Genomic DNA, 16,995 nt, shown 5'->3' with positions numbered 1-16,995 from the left:
CCCTTTATCACACAAATATTTTGATTTCCCTAAAGGAAGGTAGGTGTGTATCTAGCCATTTTCTTGATTTGTACTACATAATTTAATAGTACGGAGGAAGCGACTAAATTTAAATGTTGAATAAAATAAGATGAGAAGAAAAAAGAGTAAAAATAAAATATATAATAATAAACATCAAATTATCCAAGTCATGTTATGTAATATAATAGGAGCATTATATTATTATATACTATATGTATAATGCAGTAAGATAATATTTAATAATCAAAGAGAATAAAAAATATAACAATTTAAAACACAAAACTAAATCACATCAACCCAAATTTGAATTCTAATTAACACAAAAGTTCATCAACCTAAAGTATGGATACAATAACAAGAAAAAATCAAACAAAAAATGAAAAACAAATTGAGAGAGAGAGAGAGAGAGAAGTAACCTTTTTTGCGTGAGAAAACTATGCATAGAGTGGAAAAGAAGATGTCAAATTTATAGTAAGATGTTGAGAATGAAGATAAAAGGGTAGAGAGAGAATGATATTGAGTTAGAAAGTAGTGGAAAGATGAAGAGGTAAAAGGGAGGGAGAGTTTTGGAAAATTAATAATAAAAATAATGGTTAAAAGATATTTTAATTTTTAAATAATGGAATTTTTAAGTTACCTTAAATGAGAAAATGTTTTAAAATATATATAGGAAAAATTGGAAACAAAAAAGATAATGACGTGGCTGCTGATGTGGCTCAATTGGAGCGTAGCAACAATAAATGTGCTTCAGCTTTTAGATAGATAATGCAAAGTAATGCATTCGTAGAAATGCAAAGTAATATCATCCATCCAACTTGATTAGATTATCTAGTAGACCTTGTCTCAAAATTAGCACTGGTCAATCTTAAGAATGGCTTCTGTGATCAGATTTAATTGACTAACACATATAAGCAAGCCTATAGATTGGTGGGTCTAATTCCTATTTATCTGAAAACCAATAATTTTCCAATGTATTCCTAGAAATGAGGAACGACAAGACAGTACTATTTAGGTACAATACTATTCTTCATCAGAATTTCTATTTAAAAAATCATGGAGAAATTACACTTTGCCCACCTGTGGTTTGCTCGAAAAACACTTTGCCTACCTGTGGTCTAAAAATTGACACTTTACTCACTTGAAGTTAGCTCCATTTGTCTTTTGTTACCCACTTCTGTTAAAAACAGAGGTAAATTTGTATTTTTGTTACCCTTTTATGTCTCCCTCCTTTCAAAACTTAAAAAACTATAAAACTAAGAGAAAAAAAGTTCTAAAAGTTAGGTTTTGTAAAAATTAAAACCTAACTTTTGCATTTTCTTCTCATGTATCAACTTTTAGATCTTCTATTTTAACACATTCCCCTTTTTTTTATAGAACACACACGTAAACAAAGCCAGAAGTTACAAATTCAGTATCCCTTTTCTATTCTTTGCATAATGGTGTTGGATTACAAAGTGTAAAAGAAAGGACTCTGTCTTTTAATAGCTGAAACCAGCTCATATTTTTTGTATTTTTCTAGTCTAGAAAGCATTTGGGAGATATTTTCTAACAATGCTCGAGTTATGTTGAAGTTGTAGGGCTCTTCTACATTCTATTCCAAATTTATTTAGTTTGCCTTTGACAATTGCCTTGAGCATAAGACAAAACATTAGAGTTGTCAAGGATTCTTCCATAAATTTTCTTGTAGTTAGTTTTGTATTGTACTTGAATATCAAAACCACAAAAAAGCGGGGACAAAAAACAAAAAAAAAAAAAAAGCAAAAAAGAGCTTAGTAAACCAACTCCATTGAGCAAAGAATAGAAAAGGGATACTAAATTTGTAACTCTTCTAGCTTTGTTTATGTGTGTGTTCTATAGAAAGAGGGGAATGTATTAAAATAGAAGATTTAAAAGTTGATACATGAAAAGAAGATGTAAAAGTTAGGTTTTAATTTTTACAAAACCTAACTTTTAGATCTTCTTTTCTTTTAATTTTTTAAGTTTTGAGAGGAGAGAGAAATAAAAGGATAACAAATATACAAATTACCCCTATTTTTAACAGAGGTGGGTAACGAGAGACAAACGGAGCTAACCTCAGGTGGGTAAAGTGTTAATTTTTAAACTACAGGTAGGTAAAGTGTTTTTTGAACAAACCACAGGTGGGTAAAGTGTAATTTCTCCAAAAATCATTCACCAAGTTTGGCCGCTGTGGTCAAGGGTGAATCACTTTTTCAATATTTAGTTGTAGTTTTCCATGGTAACTTAGTTCAAGGCACCTCAAGCAATGCATATAAGTATGACTTCTATTCATCAATCAAGGTACATCCATGAAAACAAGAAAAAGGAGCAATCATGTTATGTTGGGTTTTGTGGAGCCTAGTTGTGTTTGATTCAAATTATGACCTAACCTGAAATAATTTTTGGTCTGTTCTTGTAGCCCATTGTGAATCCTATGCGCAGGATATAAAAACTATTATTTTGGAAATTAAGGTTTTATGTTGTTTTTTAAAGAGAAAACTGTACTACCTCACTTTGTATTTTTTCCTAAGAATAGTGAAATCCTTGCAACTCCGTGAATGTAGGCAAATTGCTGAACCATGTAAATATTGTTTTGTATGTGATTTTTTTTTCTTTAGCATATATTTTTTCTCTATTTTTTGCATCTCATAGATCTAGGAATTTTGTATATATTCCCATCAATTGGTTTTAGAGCCTAGGTTTAGGTTTGAGTGGAAGCAATGGCAGAGGAAACAGGAAAGGCATCTGGAATTGAAAAATTCAATGGCACAAACTTTGGATTCTAGAGGATGCAAATCAAGGACTACCTTTATGGAAAGAAGTTGCATCTACCGCTTTTGGGGGAGAAACCTGCAACTATGAAAGATGATGAATGGACTCTTCTTGACAGAAGATACTGGGAGTTATCAGATTAACTTTGTCAAGGTCTATTGCACATAATATTGTAAAGGAGAAGATCACAGTAGATCTAATGAAGGCTTTGTTTGGTATGTGTGAAAAGCCATCAGCAAATAATCGGTGTATCTGATGAAGAAACTATTCAATTTGAATATGGCAGAGAATGCATCAGTAACACAACATCTGAATGAATTTAACACCATCACAAATCAGCTATCTTCTGTAGAAAATGATTTTAATGATGAGATTTGTGGCACTGATCGTTTTGGCTTCATTGCCAAACAGTTGAGGGGCTATGAGAATGACAGTAAGCAATTCTACTGGAAAAGAAAAGCTGAAGTACAATGATATAAGAGATCTAGTTCTGGTAGAGGAGATTCACAGAAGAGATGCAGGTGAAACCTCAAGATCTGGTTTTGCCCTAAATCTTGAGATAAGAGGTTGAGATAATGACAGAAATTCAAATCGGGGTTATTCAAAATCTAGAAATTGCAATCAGAACAGAAGTAAATCTAGATCTAGCTAACAAGTACAATGTTGGAATTGTGGCAAAGCTGGCCACTTTAAGAGGCACTGCAAAAGCCCTAAGAAGTAGAATGATGATGATTCTGCTAATACTGTAACAGATGAGGTACAAGATGCACTACTTCTTGCTGTAGATAGTCCACTTGATAATTGGGTTTTGGATTCAGGAGCTTTGTTTCGTACCACTTCACACTAAGAAATCATACAGAACTATGTTAGAGGTGATTTTGGTAAGGTGTATTTGGCTGAGGGAAAAGCCTTGGATGTTGTGGGTATGGGAGATGTCCAGATTATACTGCCCAATGGGTCTCTCTGGTTATTGCAAAAGGTTCGACATATTCTTGATCTGAAAAGGAATTTGATTTTTGTTGGACAACTTGATGATGAAGGGCATGCAATACTATTTGTTGGTGGTACGTGGAAGGTTATAAAGGAAGCCATAATATTGGCTTGTAGAAAGAAAACTGGTACTCTGTATATGATCTCAAGTCCAAGAGATACAATTGCAGTTGCTGAAGCAGACCAGTGCAAGTCTATGGCCCTGTAGACTTGGTCACATAAGTGAGAAATGAATGAAGATGCTATTGTCAAAAGGGAAATTGCCAGAATTGAAGTCTACTAATTTTGATATGTGTGAAAGTTGTATCTTAGGAAAGCAAAAAAGGGTGAGCTTCTTGAAAACTGACTGGACATCGAAGGCTGGAAAATTGGAGTTAATACACACTGATTTGTGGGGGCCTTCTTTGGTTGCATCCTTTGGAGGTTCAAGGTATTACATAGCTTTCATTGAAGACTCAAGCAGAAAAATATAGGTTTATTTTCTGAAAAATAAATCTAATGTATTTGAGACTTTTAAGAAGTGGAAGACCATAGTTGAGATAGAAACATATTTGAAAGTAAACTGTTTGAGATCAAACTATGGAGGAGAATACATAGATGTAGGTTTTAATGAGTATTGTACTGCACGTGGAATTAGGATGGAGAAGACCATTCTTGGGACACCTGGCTGAGTGCATGAACAGATCTCTCAATGAGCGTGCTACGAGTATAAGGTTGCATGTTGGATTACCAAAAACTTTATGGGCTGATGTTATTAGTACTATAACTTACTTGATAAATTGAGGACCATCAGTTTCCATAGAGTTCATAATTCCTAAAGAGGTTTGGAGTGGTAAAGAGGTAATGTTTTCCCATTTAAAAGTTTTTGGTTGTATTTTTTATATTCATATTGATTCTGATGCTCGTAGTAAACTTGATGCAAAGTCTAAAATATGTTTTTTTATTAGCCATGGTGATGAGAAATTTGGCTATCGGTTTTAGGATGAACAAAACCGAAAAATCATCAGAAGCAGAAATGTGATATTTAATGAATAGGTTATGTACAAGGACAAATCAACTGTAGTGCCAGATGTTACAAAAATAGATCAAAAGAAATATGAGTTTGTCAACTTAGATGAATTGACTGAAAATACTGTCTAGAAAAGGGGTGAAAAAGAAAAGGAGAATGTAAATTCACAGGTAGATTAGAGTACACCTATAGCTGAAGTTTGTAGATCTTCCAGGATCACTAGACCTCCACAACGTTATTCACTTACTTTAAATTATCTCCTGTTAACTAATGGTGGTGAGTCAAAGTGTTATGATGAAGCCTTGCAAGATAAAAATTTAAGCAAGTGGGAGTTAGCCATGAAGGATGAGATGGATTCTTTGTTAGGGAATCAGACATGTGCACTGACTGAATTGCCAGAAGGAAAGAAGGTTTTGCACAACAATTGGGTATACAGAATAAAGAATGAACATGATGGTAGCAAATACTACAAAGCCAAATTAGTTGTCATAGGGTTCCAACAGAAGAAGGGCATTGATTACTCAGAAATATTTTCTCTAGTTGTGAAGATGTCAAGAATTAGACTGGTACTAGGAATGGTGACTACAGAGAATCTACATCTTGAGCAGTTAGATGTGATGACAACATTCCTTCATGGTGACTTGGAGGAAAACATTTACATGAGTCAGCCAAAAGGGTTTATTGTTCAGGGACAAGAAAGTCTAGTTTGCAAACTGAGAGAGCTTGTATGGCCTAAAGCAAGCTCCAAGACAGCGGTACAAGAAATTTGATAGTTTTATGAATAGAACTAGGTTCAAGAGATGTGAAGTTGATCATTGTAGTTATGTTAAGTTCTTTGACAATTCTTATATCATTTTACTGTTGTATGTGGATGATATGCTCATTGTAGGGTCTAGCACTGAAGAGATTAATAATCTGAAGAAGCAATTGTCAAAACAGTTTACAATGAAAGATTTGGGAGCTGTAAAACAAATCCTTGGTATGAGAATCATTAGAGGCAAGGCTAATGATACATTGAAGCTTTCACAGACAGAGTATGTGAAGAAGATTCTCAGCAGGTTCAACATGAATGAAGCTAAACCAGAGTACACCCTTGGGTAGTCATTTCGGACTAAGTAAAGAATACTCACCGAAGACAAAAGAAGAAAGGGACCATATGAGTAACGTACCCTATGCCTCAGCTATTGGCGGCTTGATGTATGTTATGGTGTGTACAAGGCTAAACATTGCACATGCAGTGGGAGTTGTGAGTAGATACATGAGTAGACCAGGAAAGTAGCATTGGAAGGTAGTCAAGTGGATTCTGAGATATCTGAAAGATTCATTAGATATATGTCTTTGCTTCACAAGTGCAAGTTTGAAACTGTAGGGTTATGTAGATGCTGATTAAGCAAGTGATATTGATAGTAGAAAGAGTACTACTGAGATTGTATTTACTTTGGGTGGTACAGCTATATCTTGGGTTTCAAATCTACATATGATTGTTGCTTTGTCTAATACAGAAGTTGAGTATGTTGCAGCGACTGAAGCTGGAAAGGAGATGATTTGGCTACATAGTTTCTTGGATGAATTGGGTAAGAAGTAGAAGTTGGGCATTCTACACAGTGATGATCAGAGTACAATTTTTCTTGCTAAAATTCGACTTTTCATTCAAAGTCGAAACATATATAGATGAGATACCATTTTATCTATTACCTTGTTGAAGATAAACTGGTAGTACTTGAAAAGATTTGTGAATCTAAGAACCCGATAGACATGTTGACTAAGAGTGTCACTAATGAATGAGACAACTTCAGTTGGTCTTCTAGCTTGAGGACAGGAGAATGAGTTGCAGTGATGAGGGAATGTCTTTGGAGGATTGCGGTTGATGTTGGTAATTGAACTAGTCTCCAAGTGGGAGATTTGTTGGGCTTTGTTGAGTCTATTTGTGTTTGATTCAGATTGTGACCCAACCCGAAATAATTTTTGACCCATTTTTGTAGTCCATTGTGATTCCTATGCATAGAATATAAAAATTTTTGTTTTGGAGTTCAGGGTTTTATGTTGTTTTTGAGAGAGAAAATTGTATAGCTGCACTCTGTGTTTTTCCTTAAAAATAGTGAAATCCATGCAACTCCGTGGATATAAGCAAATTACCAAACCACATAAATACTGTCTTATGTGTGATTATTTTTTTTTCTTTGGCATATATTTTTTCTTTATTTTTTACATCTCATAGATCTGGGAATTTCGTACATATTCCCATCATGTTGTTGTGCTCACTTATCCTCCAGTTTGTCAAACGTTTGGCCTCCAAAGGGCTCAAGGCCACTCTAACCACGACCCATTACATTGTCAAGTCCATCCATGCAACCACTGTTGGTGTTGAGCAGCTCAGATGGCTATGATGAAGGTGGATATAGGGAAGCTCCTAGTACAGAAGCCTACTTCGAGTCGTTTAAATCAGTTGGTTCAAAAGCTTTAGCAGAGCTCATATCAAAGTTCAAAGACTCAGCCTCACCAGTAAACTGTGTTGTGTATGACTCTTTGCTTCCATGGGCTTTTGATGTGGCCAGGAAATTTGGCATTAATGGAGCAGTAGTATTCTTGACAAACTCAGCTTCTGTATGCTCCATGTACTGGCATATCGATCATGGTTGCCTGACTTTGCCAGTGAAGCGAAGAACTGAGCTTGTGTTGTTGCCTGGATTACCTTCACTTGGCCTTTTTGACTTGCCTAGTTTTCTTGCTCAGCCTTCAAGTAATTCTGCATATTTGGTAGTGATTGTGGAAAAATTTACTTGTTTGGATAAAAATGACTGAGTATTCTGTAACAGCTTATGTTTAACTAGACTACTCACTATGGTATGTTGGTTTTTTTTTGTTTGTTTGTTTGCTTTGGGCACTATTTTCTATTGTTAAGCATAGATGCCAGGAAGAAAAATAATTTGTAAATACTGATTTATATAAGCATGGTTAAATAAATCAGGGACATAGAATTATTATATAATCTGCCAGAAATAAATTAAAACCGATAGACGATCATGGAAATTGAGAAAACAAATGATGTTAAGAGGGAAAAGGTAGAAGATCGGATAGGTGAATTCCTATTTTTTAATTTGTGATATGAGATGAGATCAGAAGACCTAGGAATTTCAAAATAATTTAGAGCTTCTCAATATATTCAGGATAATCTTGGACAATGGATAAGTATGAAACATATAACTATAGATTTTTATTTAGAGCTTCTCAACATGGAAGCTCAGATAAGAACATTGATGAATTTTTAGGGAATTTGGTGAAAGGAGGGGAAGAAAGCTTGATTTTGGATGGCACTTGATCAACAAAATTAACTACTTTTGATAATAATATGTCTCAATAGCAGGAAAGAGACTTGAAAAAGCTTGACCGAGTACATCACATAGCCCTTTCAATATGTAATTTTATCTTCTGATGTTTAATAAGAATAATTGCAAGTATTCAATAAGAAAATGGCCATGCTTTTTAATCTTGTCATCTGAGCAGGTTAGTCAATACATATTTTTTTCAGCCTTGTAAATCATCTAATTTAAGTTCTAGTTTGGTGTCATTGAGAATCAAAGCAAATCTAGGTCAGTCTTCGCAGTAGATGTAGAGTCACATAATCATCTAAACAAATAATTTTGTAACGATCTTTGAGGTTCATTGCAAAACCTAAAAAAATAGGGGCCAAATATGGAGTATGTGGACGTGACTCCTTCACCTTGATTCGAAGGATTTGTTTTCTTTGTGGATATTGAGGTGACTTCCTCTTGACAGGGTAACATTATGAAATTAAGATTTATCAGTATCATTACCAAAAGCTCATTCTGTGGCAGTAACGGACATGTATTGTCAGTATGTTATGACTTATCAAAAGTTCTAAACTACACTTTACAATATTAGGTTTCTTCTGATTCATCAATTGTAGTTGTAAAGCAATTTAATAAACTTCATATTAAGAAAGCATTAAGTCAATAACAACATTTATACCAATTATTCAACTCTGTAAATTTTTATAACATCAATGAAAGGAATATCCAAATGAAAGCAAGGATCAAATACAGAGACTTCATTATTGATGAAGTTGGGTCCAAGTTCAATTACTTTTTCATCTTCAGAGAAAAAAAAAAGAAAAAGAAAAAAAAGGGGGGGGGGGGGTTCTTTTTAGGGAAGTAATCCTGTGCATTTGACTGTCATTTTCTCCAGGTAAGGGGAATGAAAGAAATCCTAACATGCCACCTGTCCAACTTGGAATAAAAGTCACAAGCAACATGTCTCTTAATCTGTAAAGGGATTGAATTTGTACAGGATATAGCACATCTGAATCTGAATAGCAACTTTTAGTTTCTAAGACAAATAAATAATAAACTATAAATGGTGTCAAAAACTACAAATCTTTTTTTCCTTTTTGGTGGGGAGGGGGGCTGGGGTCAAAAAAGCCATCATACAATTGCACCAAAAATGCAACAATAGGGTGTTGATATGAAACTACAACTCAAAGTTTACACCACTGTTGCCCTAATCCATAATAACAAATATTTTCTTCTCTGTTATTGTTTGAATACAAAAAAAAAAACTTTGAATCTACATTAATGCCCATTTCTCCTTATATATCCCAACACAGACAAAGAAACTCTCAACACTTGGTAGACATAAGATTAATCTACTATCTTTTCTCCCATAAGACTTGTTAAAGTCACAACTGTTAATAGGCTTCAAGTTTTGCATTTCTTCAACAATAACACCTCATGAAAAGGAAAATTTTGGACATTTACAAGAATTACAAAACCTTCCATTTTTCCCTGTAATATTTTAGGGCCCAAATGTCTAAACAGGAATTTGAATACAGGAAAAAACTGTAAATTTCACGATAGACTAACATCATCACATAACAGTAAACATAGAAATGTCCTTTCTAGTAAGCCTAGAGATGATGCTTTTTGTGTCAAGGTGTATGCGAGTTTGTGTTTGCTGGTGTGTAAATCATATACAACTTCCAAACAAAAAGAAAGAAATCTATATACAATTTGGTATAACTTCATTTCATGAAAAAAAAAAAAAAAAGAATCCTTTCCAAGCAATATTAAAAACAAAAAAGCTGATATTACTAATTTTGGGACATGCCCCATCGAATAGATAAAAAAGGAAAAAAGAAGTCCACAATTGGCTACACCATGTATCTTATAATACAATTTGAAAGATCAAGCCTAGTATTAAAATTTATCAAAGATCATCAAGAGAGAAAGTGACAATTAACTGGTTGGTAAAGTCTCTTGACATTGTATTGAAGACTAGGTATTGAATTGCACATCAATCAGAGATAGGAGGATTAAGGAACAGGAGGGAAAATTCCCTCTTTTTATCTGTTTTAAGAGAAGTAGAAGAGGGAAAATTCCCATTATGTAGCTCACAAGCCAAGTAGGCCTCTAATGACCACAATAAGACAGAAATGGCCAACAAAATTAGCCAAATATTCAGGAAATTAATACCTACTAGAAACCATACTCCACACTCCAACCTTACAATAGTTGGCAGTCTAACAATTATCAAAGAAAGAATTAATTCAAAATTATCTATTAGAGAATAGTATATGTAACTATGTAAGCAGTTAAGCACTCACTAAATTTGTCTTTTGAAACTGTTTCTATATTCCTTTGTGCATCCATTCGTTTTTCCTGCAAGACAACACTAAGAGAACCATACACACTAAAGCATGGGTTGGAGGCCCAAGAAAACTCAACCCTAAGAAAAATGCAGAATTAATGCATATAGCAATTATGAGAAGGCAGTTATGAATATTATCATGATCAACATTTCTAGCAAAACTCTGTTTAGAAATCCTGCACATTGTTACATGCAAGTTAACTCATCAAAAAACCAATCTGTCTTTTCACATATAAGTATTAAAAGACCAAACTGTGACTGAAAAAATTTAGAAATCAAATCAACAAAATCACCAAGTTATACAATAAACCACATCAAAAGAATACAAAACATAGAATGATATATATGAATAAAAACAATTACATGACGGAATGCTACATTCTCATGTATAAGGTTTACAGCTTATAAGAGGGGGATCCAGAAGCAAAGTAAAATGAAAAATAAATTTTATAGGTTCAGAGATTCTCTCTAAATTACCAAAAAAAAAAAAAAATTGCCTTCCAGCAATTTTGTTGGTGGATTTCAGTTACACGAACAAAACATTATAACAAAAACAGGACATTTACTTCGAAATTTATCCCCCTCAAAAAAATAACTTCGAAATTTATTGTTTAATGAGTTCAATAATTATTTCAAGATATGCCATGAAATATTACCTGACAGATAAATAAACATACAGTGTATGCATTTTTCTTTTCCAGAGTTTGAAATTACAGTATTTCTTCCCTCCTAACTCGTTTATTTTTTGGTGCCTTGAAGCCGAGTTTCAAACCATTTGTTGGTAAACAAAATTTTTCATGTAAGATTTGTCTCTTCAAATAATGATGCCTTGAGAAACCAAGCACTACATGCCATATGATGTTCCATGTTTACAGGAGAAACCAGGAAAGAAAAACAACAAAGTTGTTCCATGAACATGATTTCCAAATAATAGAAACTTTAATAAGGCCTTAATCAATCTCTTCACCCACTTTTTTCAAGTTAGTCACAGAATATGGTCCCAAAGCAAAAGATGACATAAAAGATAAATCATCCTCTTAATGCAAGCATGGAAACAACAGAGGTGTTTACTAACAAAAATCTTGTTTGCAACTATTGTGTCTCCCAATCTTGCACCTTTCCCCTTTAAAGCTTGTATGCACATCACCTTTGTTGGCCCCCAAGTTCCACAACTTTGAGAACGAACCTCATTTGAATTAAAGTCCTTTTTTACTGTAAAATTGCAAAGAACAAACTGAGGCAAAATCCAGAGGAGATAAAACCAGCAGACCTTTAAATATTGATTGGCAAAATGGATTAAACCTTCGTTAAAATAATATGCCTTGTTTTACAATAAGGTAAAAGATTATTAGTGGTTCTTTTAATCTTTCAAATAAAATGTAGGAATTAGGCAATTTTTATAACATCCTTATAGCCTTCTAAGGGAGATGGCTAAAATAGTTCTTCCTTTCAAGGCAAAGTAAAATGCTATTGGTCTCTGGACAAGTAAAATGTATAACCAACCAACTACCTTGCAAGAGATCTAATGGTATTCGAAATTCAGATTTAACAAGCATACATTTTAATTTCTCCTATGTATTCAAACATGAGCAATGCACAAAATTGATTGGTAGGATGTGGGTAATGGTCTGATGTTTTGTGTATACTTCATTCCTCACCTTTGCTTTCTTTAAATTTCCTTATTTTTGGGGTAGGGATAATTAAATTACCAATGGAGGTCATTAAGTTCTTGGATTACACATTGCAAAAAACATATTAAGAACCAAGACTCTTGTACTCAAAAAGGCAGATTTCTAGCTCGATATGAGACCGACAAGTAATAGTAGCTTATGAATTCTTGCTGAAGGTTGTAATAATAACTTAGAAATCTATCTCTAATTCTCACCAACTTCAAAGTTGCTTGGATACCAATTCCTTCCATTTAAGCCAATTCAATTAAGCATTAGTTTCAAAAGCATACAATTGAGTCCCATGAATGAAATTTAGCTTTGGCTAAATCACTGAATCTATTCAACTCAATCTTGAATGAGGCAAACCAATCATGAGTAAGACAACTTTCTTATTTGCAGTGAGTAATATAAAACAAAGACTAGAACTTAAGCTAATTTGTTGAAGATCTACTTAACCTGGTTTTGAGCCTCAATACTCACATTCTCAATCTTACTAAACATTTGAACAACATCAAGACTCAACACCCATTTCCAAGCTCAAGCTCATTTACACACCAAGTTCAGACAAAGTTCATTAAAACTTTACATTTATCTGAAAAAATGTATCAGCCTAATGTAATGTACTAATGTCTTTACCACTGAAACAATTCTAAATGTAAATTCACACCAATAATACTTTAACAACAAGCTCTTAGTTCTTCGTCCCAAACATTAAATCAAGAACTACTACCAGGAAAAAGAAGGGCTTAACAACTTGTGAAGAAGCATTTCACTCACATATATCATATCAATAAACCCATATGAACTGCATGACTAAAATCAATGTTAAAACAAACCAAAGCACCAAAAGGCACAATATAAGCAACTTATGGGCAAAAAATTGAAGCTTTAAGTAAGCAGTAGAAGTAGAATCACATACCTTTGGACCATTTCGAAGCAAACCTAGAAGCCATCTTTGTACTTATCTATTATTCCCCATGAATATAAATTATATTACCATCAAAAGCATTCAATTAAATGATTTCTCATTGAAAAAAAATAGTGATAGATTAACAATGAGCCAAGTGAACCAAACAACCATAAGAACAAATCCAAAGAGAATAAGGAGATGGGACACACACTTCAAGTAGATCGAATCTCAACCAAGCGCAGGCCCTTTTGTTGCACAAGAGTGAGAGGGGAAATTCTTAGCTTGCTGACCTTGTAGATCTCATCGAGCTTGGGCTTGAAGCGTGCAATCTGAGAACTGAAGGAGGAGAGGTGGACTAGGGACAGAGAGTAAGTTCTTGGAGTTTTGAGGCACAATGAAAAATATAATTTGAAAGCTTTGGGATCGTTTGGTACATGTGTTTATACATATGTTTTCAGTATTTAAACAACATTACACGTATTTTTACACATTTTTTCACTCACACGTATTTTCACAAAATACAAATAACGTTACTAGAACAACATTATCAAACGGGCCCTTGAGTTTTGAATTTTGAGACTGAAAGTTTTTACTAACCTGCCCAATTCCCTTCTAAATTTTGAATTTGATATTCAGATTTTGACGGGTTAGGTCCCTTCCATATAAGTGTTTTAAACATTGAAAATTTGTTTAAAAACGTATTTTCATACACTTTTTTATCTATATGTATTTCTATAAAACTTAGAAAACTGTTACTAAAAAATCTCTTACTAAACAAGTGATTACCATCTTCAAACTTTTATATTGACCAGAGATTAGAGAAAAAATAATTGCTTTTACCTTTTAGGGAAAAAATGTCAAGAGAACCCCTAAACTTTGAGGCAAAGGCCATAACACCCTAAACTTTTATTTTGACCCATTTGCTCCTTCAACCATACAAGCCTGCCTAATAGAGCCATCCGTTAGTCTGTCTGTTAAGCGACTAAAGGAACACAACACACACGTGCATTTCATTTAAACCAAAGAAAAAAAATCCACCACATTCTAATACAGAGAGTGTATCGCCTGAGTTTATGGTTTTGCCGTCGTTTGTCGTTTGTAAATCTACAGCCATTATTGCCATCCATGAGGAAGAGGAAAGAAAGTACGCAAGCTTGACAGATAAACCCAAATTAGAGAAATCTATGGATTAATTTTTAGAGAGAGAGAGAGAGAGAGAGAGAGAGAGAGAGAGAGAGAGAGAGAGAGAATGAGATGTGGAGATTAGATTTTAGATTAGTTTTGACTTCTGAGAGGTTAGAGATTGAGAGTTTTTGGCTATGGAGGCTACGGTTTGGCTAGAGAGAGAAAACTGCGAGAGAAAGAAATAAAGAGAAGTTAGAGAAGAGAGATGGCTTGGTCTTAGGAGCCACTGCAGGCAGTGGTGGTAGTGGTCTTGATTTGTGGGTTTAGAGAAATTGCACAAAGAAGCTTTGGTTTAGGCTTTGAGACTTTGCTGAAAACCTAGGATGGTACTTGTCCAACAAGATCCAATGGTGGTGCATACCTCCGGCAATTTCGCAATCTCCCAGATGCTTCTTGTGCTTGCTGATACGGCCATGTCTGGCGCTCACTATTTATGGCCTTAAACAGGATGCTTCTCTTTCTTCTCTTTTCATTCTGGGAAGTGATATAAAGAACATTAAAGTAGCCATGACAGAAGGATTAGAAGCTTGGGACAAGGAAGAGAGTGTTAGAAGTGTACCAAGTGATTTGAGACAAGAAAAGGCCGAAAAACACTTGGGTTGAAGGTTTTGTGAAATTTTTGGGATGGGTTTTGTGTAAATGATCCTAAATGTTCGTGCATTGCATCACAATTGCATTATAACAGTGTTTCATGCATTTTAGATGTGTGTTTACTTTGTTACAATGTTATGTGCTGATAGGTTTGGATTGGGCTGAGCGCATGATGTATTTAAGTTTGCATGCCACATTTTCATGCATTTTTCATGCATATGTACCTTCAATTCTCTATATTCTTATATATTGTCTTGTTTGTACTTTTCTGATTGTCTCTCTCTCTTTCTTGTGTTAGTCTGCACTATGACACCCAAACGCAAATCCACTCCGTCCCAGAACCCTATTCATTCTGGGGCATCCACTTCTTCTTCTAACCCTACACCTTCTCATGTACGGTTTCGTGATGATAAAGCCTGAAAGGACTTTTGGAGAACTTTTCTCGACGAGGCATTCATTTGGAACGCCAAGTCATCCTATCGGATTACCTACCCACTGTCATCTATAATAGGGGTTGGGGGTCACTATGTGACATCCCGATCACTTGTCCTTCGATGATCATATAAGAGTTTTACTCCAATATGCACGGATTCGATACTTTTGTACCTCATTTCTTCTCTCGTGTTCGAGGTATGCGCATAGTAGTTACTCCGGATATTGTATTTGAGGTACTACATGTTCCTAGGGTAACGCATCCTGACTACCCTGGCTGCGTTCATCTGAGGACTGTGTCTAAAGATGAACTCTCGTCTCCTTTTTGTGAGACACCTTCTTTTTGGGGTGACCGTCAAAACACCCCTTGCTCGGGCTTTGCAAAAGGTCTGAGGTTCCTTAACATGGTAATGACATTCAGTCTTCATCCTTTGTCTTACTATAACTCCATTACAGAGTCTCGTGCTCGATTTTTGTTATTCCTTTTAGAGGATATCTCTATTGAATTCCTTTCTCACTTCATTCTATCCCTTATAAATGTCTATAAGGATATGATGACCCATGATAAGCTCATTTTTCCTTCGGCTATCACGTGGATCCTTCGCCATTTTTCTGTCTCCTTTCCAGAGTCTCCTCACTTCACTTTTATGAGTGCCATAGATGAAGCTACCATTCGACGGAGCGAGGCATAGCTTAGACTGAGGCAGCCTTGGACAAAGACAGCGACTCTTTTAGCTTCTACCGCTCCATCCACCTCCACTCCTTCGTCTTTTGCGGGTGGAGTGACATTTGAGGCCATCATGGCATAGCTTGTGTGCATGGATGCTCGCCTTGACATACTCAGTGATGAGTTGTGTCAAGTGAACACTCGTGTTGGTTGTATTGTACAACGACATGCTGTCATAGGTGGTTTCACTGTTGCTTCTTCTCCATCTCCATCGGCCTCCGAGAATGAGAGTGATGATGGCTCCGGCAGTGATGTTGCTGATGAGGATGATGGTGCTAGCTCACCCAGTAATGATGAGATGTCTACTTGATGTACTTACCCTTTGTCACTTATGACAAAAATAGGAAGTAGTATTGATATATGAGAGTAGTCATATACATAGGGGGGGTTAGCATAGGAGATTTTTGTGATAGGGGGAGTGTCTATGAGGGATGTAGTGAGGACTTTTTGTATCTTTTCTCTTTTTTCTCTTTCAGATACATTGTTTTTGTACTTCGATCTTGTGACCACTTAGTGATAGCAAATCTTGTACTTATGTTGATATATATTGAGGTTGTTATTACTTTTTTTCACCTATCTTTACATGTGTTGTTTCTTTTCTCTCTTTATGCACATGATTCTTATATATTGTATGCAATCTATTATTTCTGTTTCACACTAATATGCCGTGATGAGTTTTGTTTAAAGTGTTTTAGAAATACAGGTTGTCAAAGTCTTCTTGCCATAAACTCTCTTCTTGCAAAATTTTTCAAAAGTTTGTATTAGGATAGATTTTATTGTAATTCAACAAGTGAGCATGAATTGAGTGATTTATGACTTCTTTCATATGTTCATTTGTTTGTTGTGATTTTGTCACAGATTGTCAAAAGGGTAGATTGTTAGGACATGTGTGATTTAATGTTAGGAACATATGTCAAATTAGAATTGACTAATCCTTTAACAAAATGCACTTTACTTGTAATTTGGTAGATCTAGGATGTGTTTAATACTTCTAGGAACAAGGTTTCAAGAATAAGTGTTAAAACCA

At 34.7% G+C, this 16,995-nt stretch overlaps 1 protein-coding gene across 1 annotated transcript; it reads left to right on the top strand.

Annotated features, from left to right (window-relative positions):
• Positions 1–3,069: 3,069 nt before the first annotated feature.
• Positions 3,070–7,591, top strand: LOC126704224 (flavonol 7-O-beta-glucosyltransferase UGT74F1-like). The gene is made up of 3 exons (XM_050403240.1): positions 3,070–3,223; positions 5,679–5,823; positions 7,162–7,591. The coding sequence occupies exons 1-3, from the start codon at positions 3,070–3,072 to the stop codon at positions 7,589–7,591; spliced, it is 729 nt and encodes a 242-aa protein (XP_050259197.1).
• The last annotated feature ends 9,404 nt before the right edge of the window (positions 7,592–16,995 follow it).

The sequence above is a fragment of the Quercus robur genome, chromosome 10 (assembly GCF_932294415.1).
Source record: "Quercus robur chromosome 10, dhQueRobu3.1, whole genome shotgun sequence".
NCBI classification, from domain to species: Eukaryota; Viridiplantae; Streptophyta; class Magnoliopsida; order Fagales; family Fagaceae; genus Quercus; species Quercus robur.
This window is presented reverse-complemented; position numbering and strand designations above follow the sequence as displayed.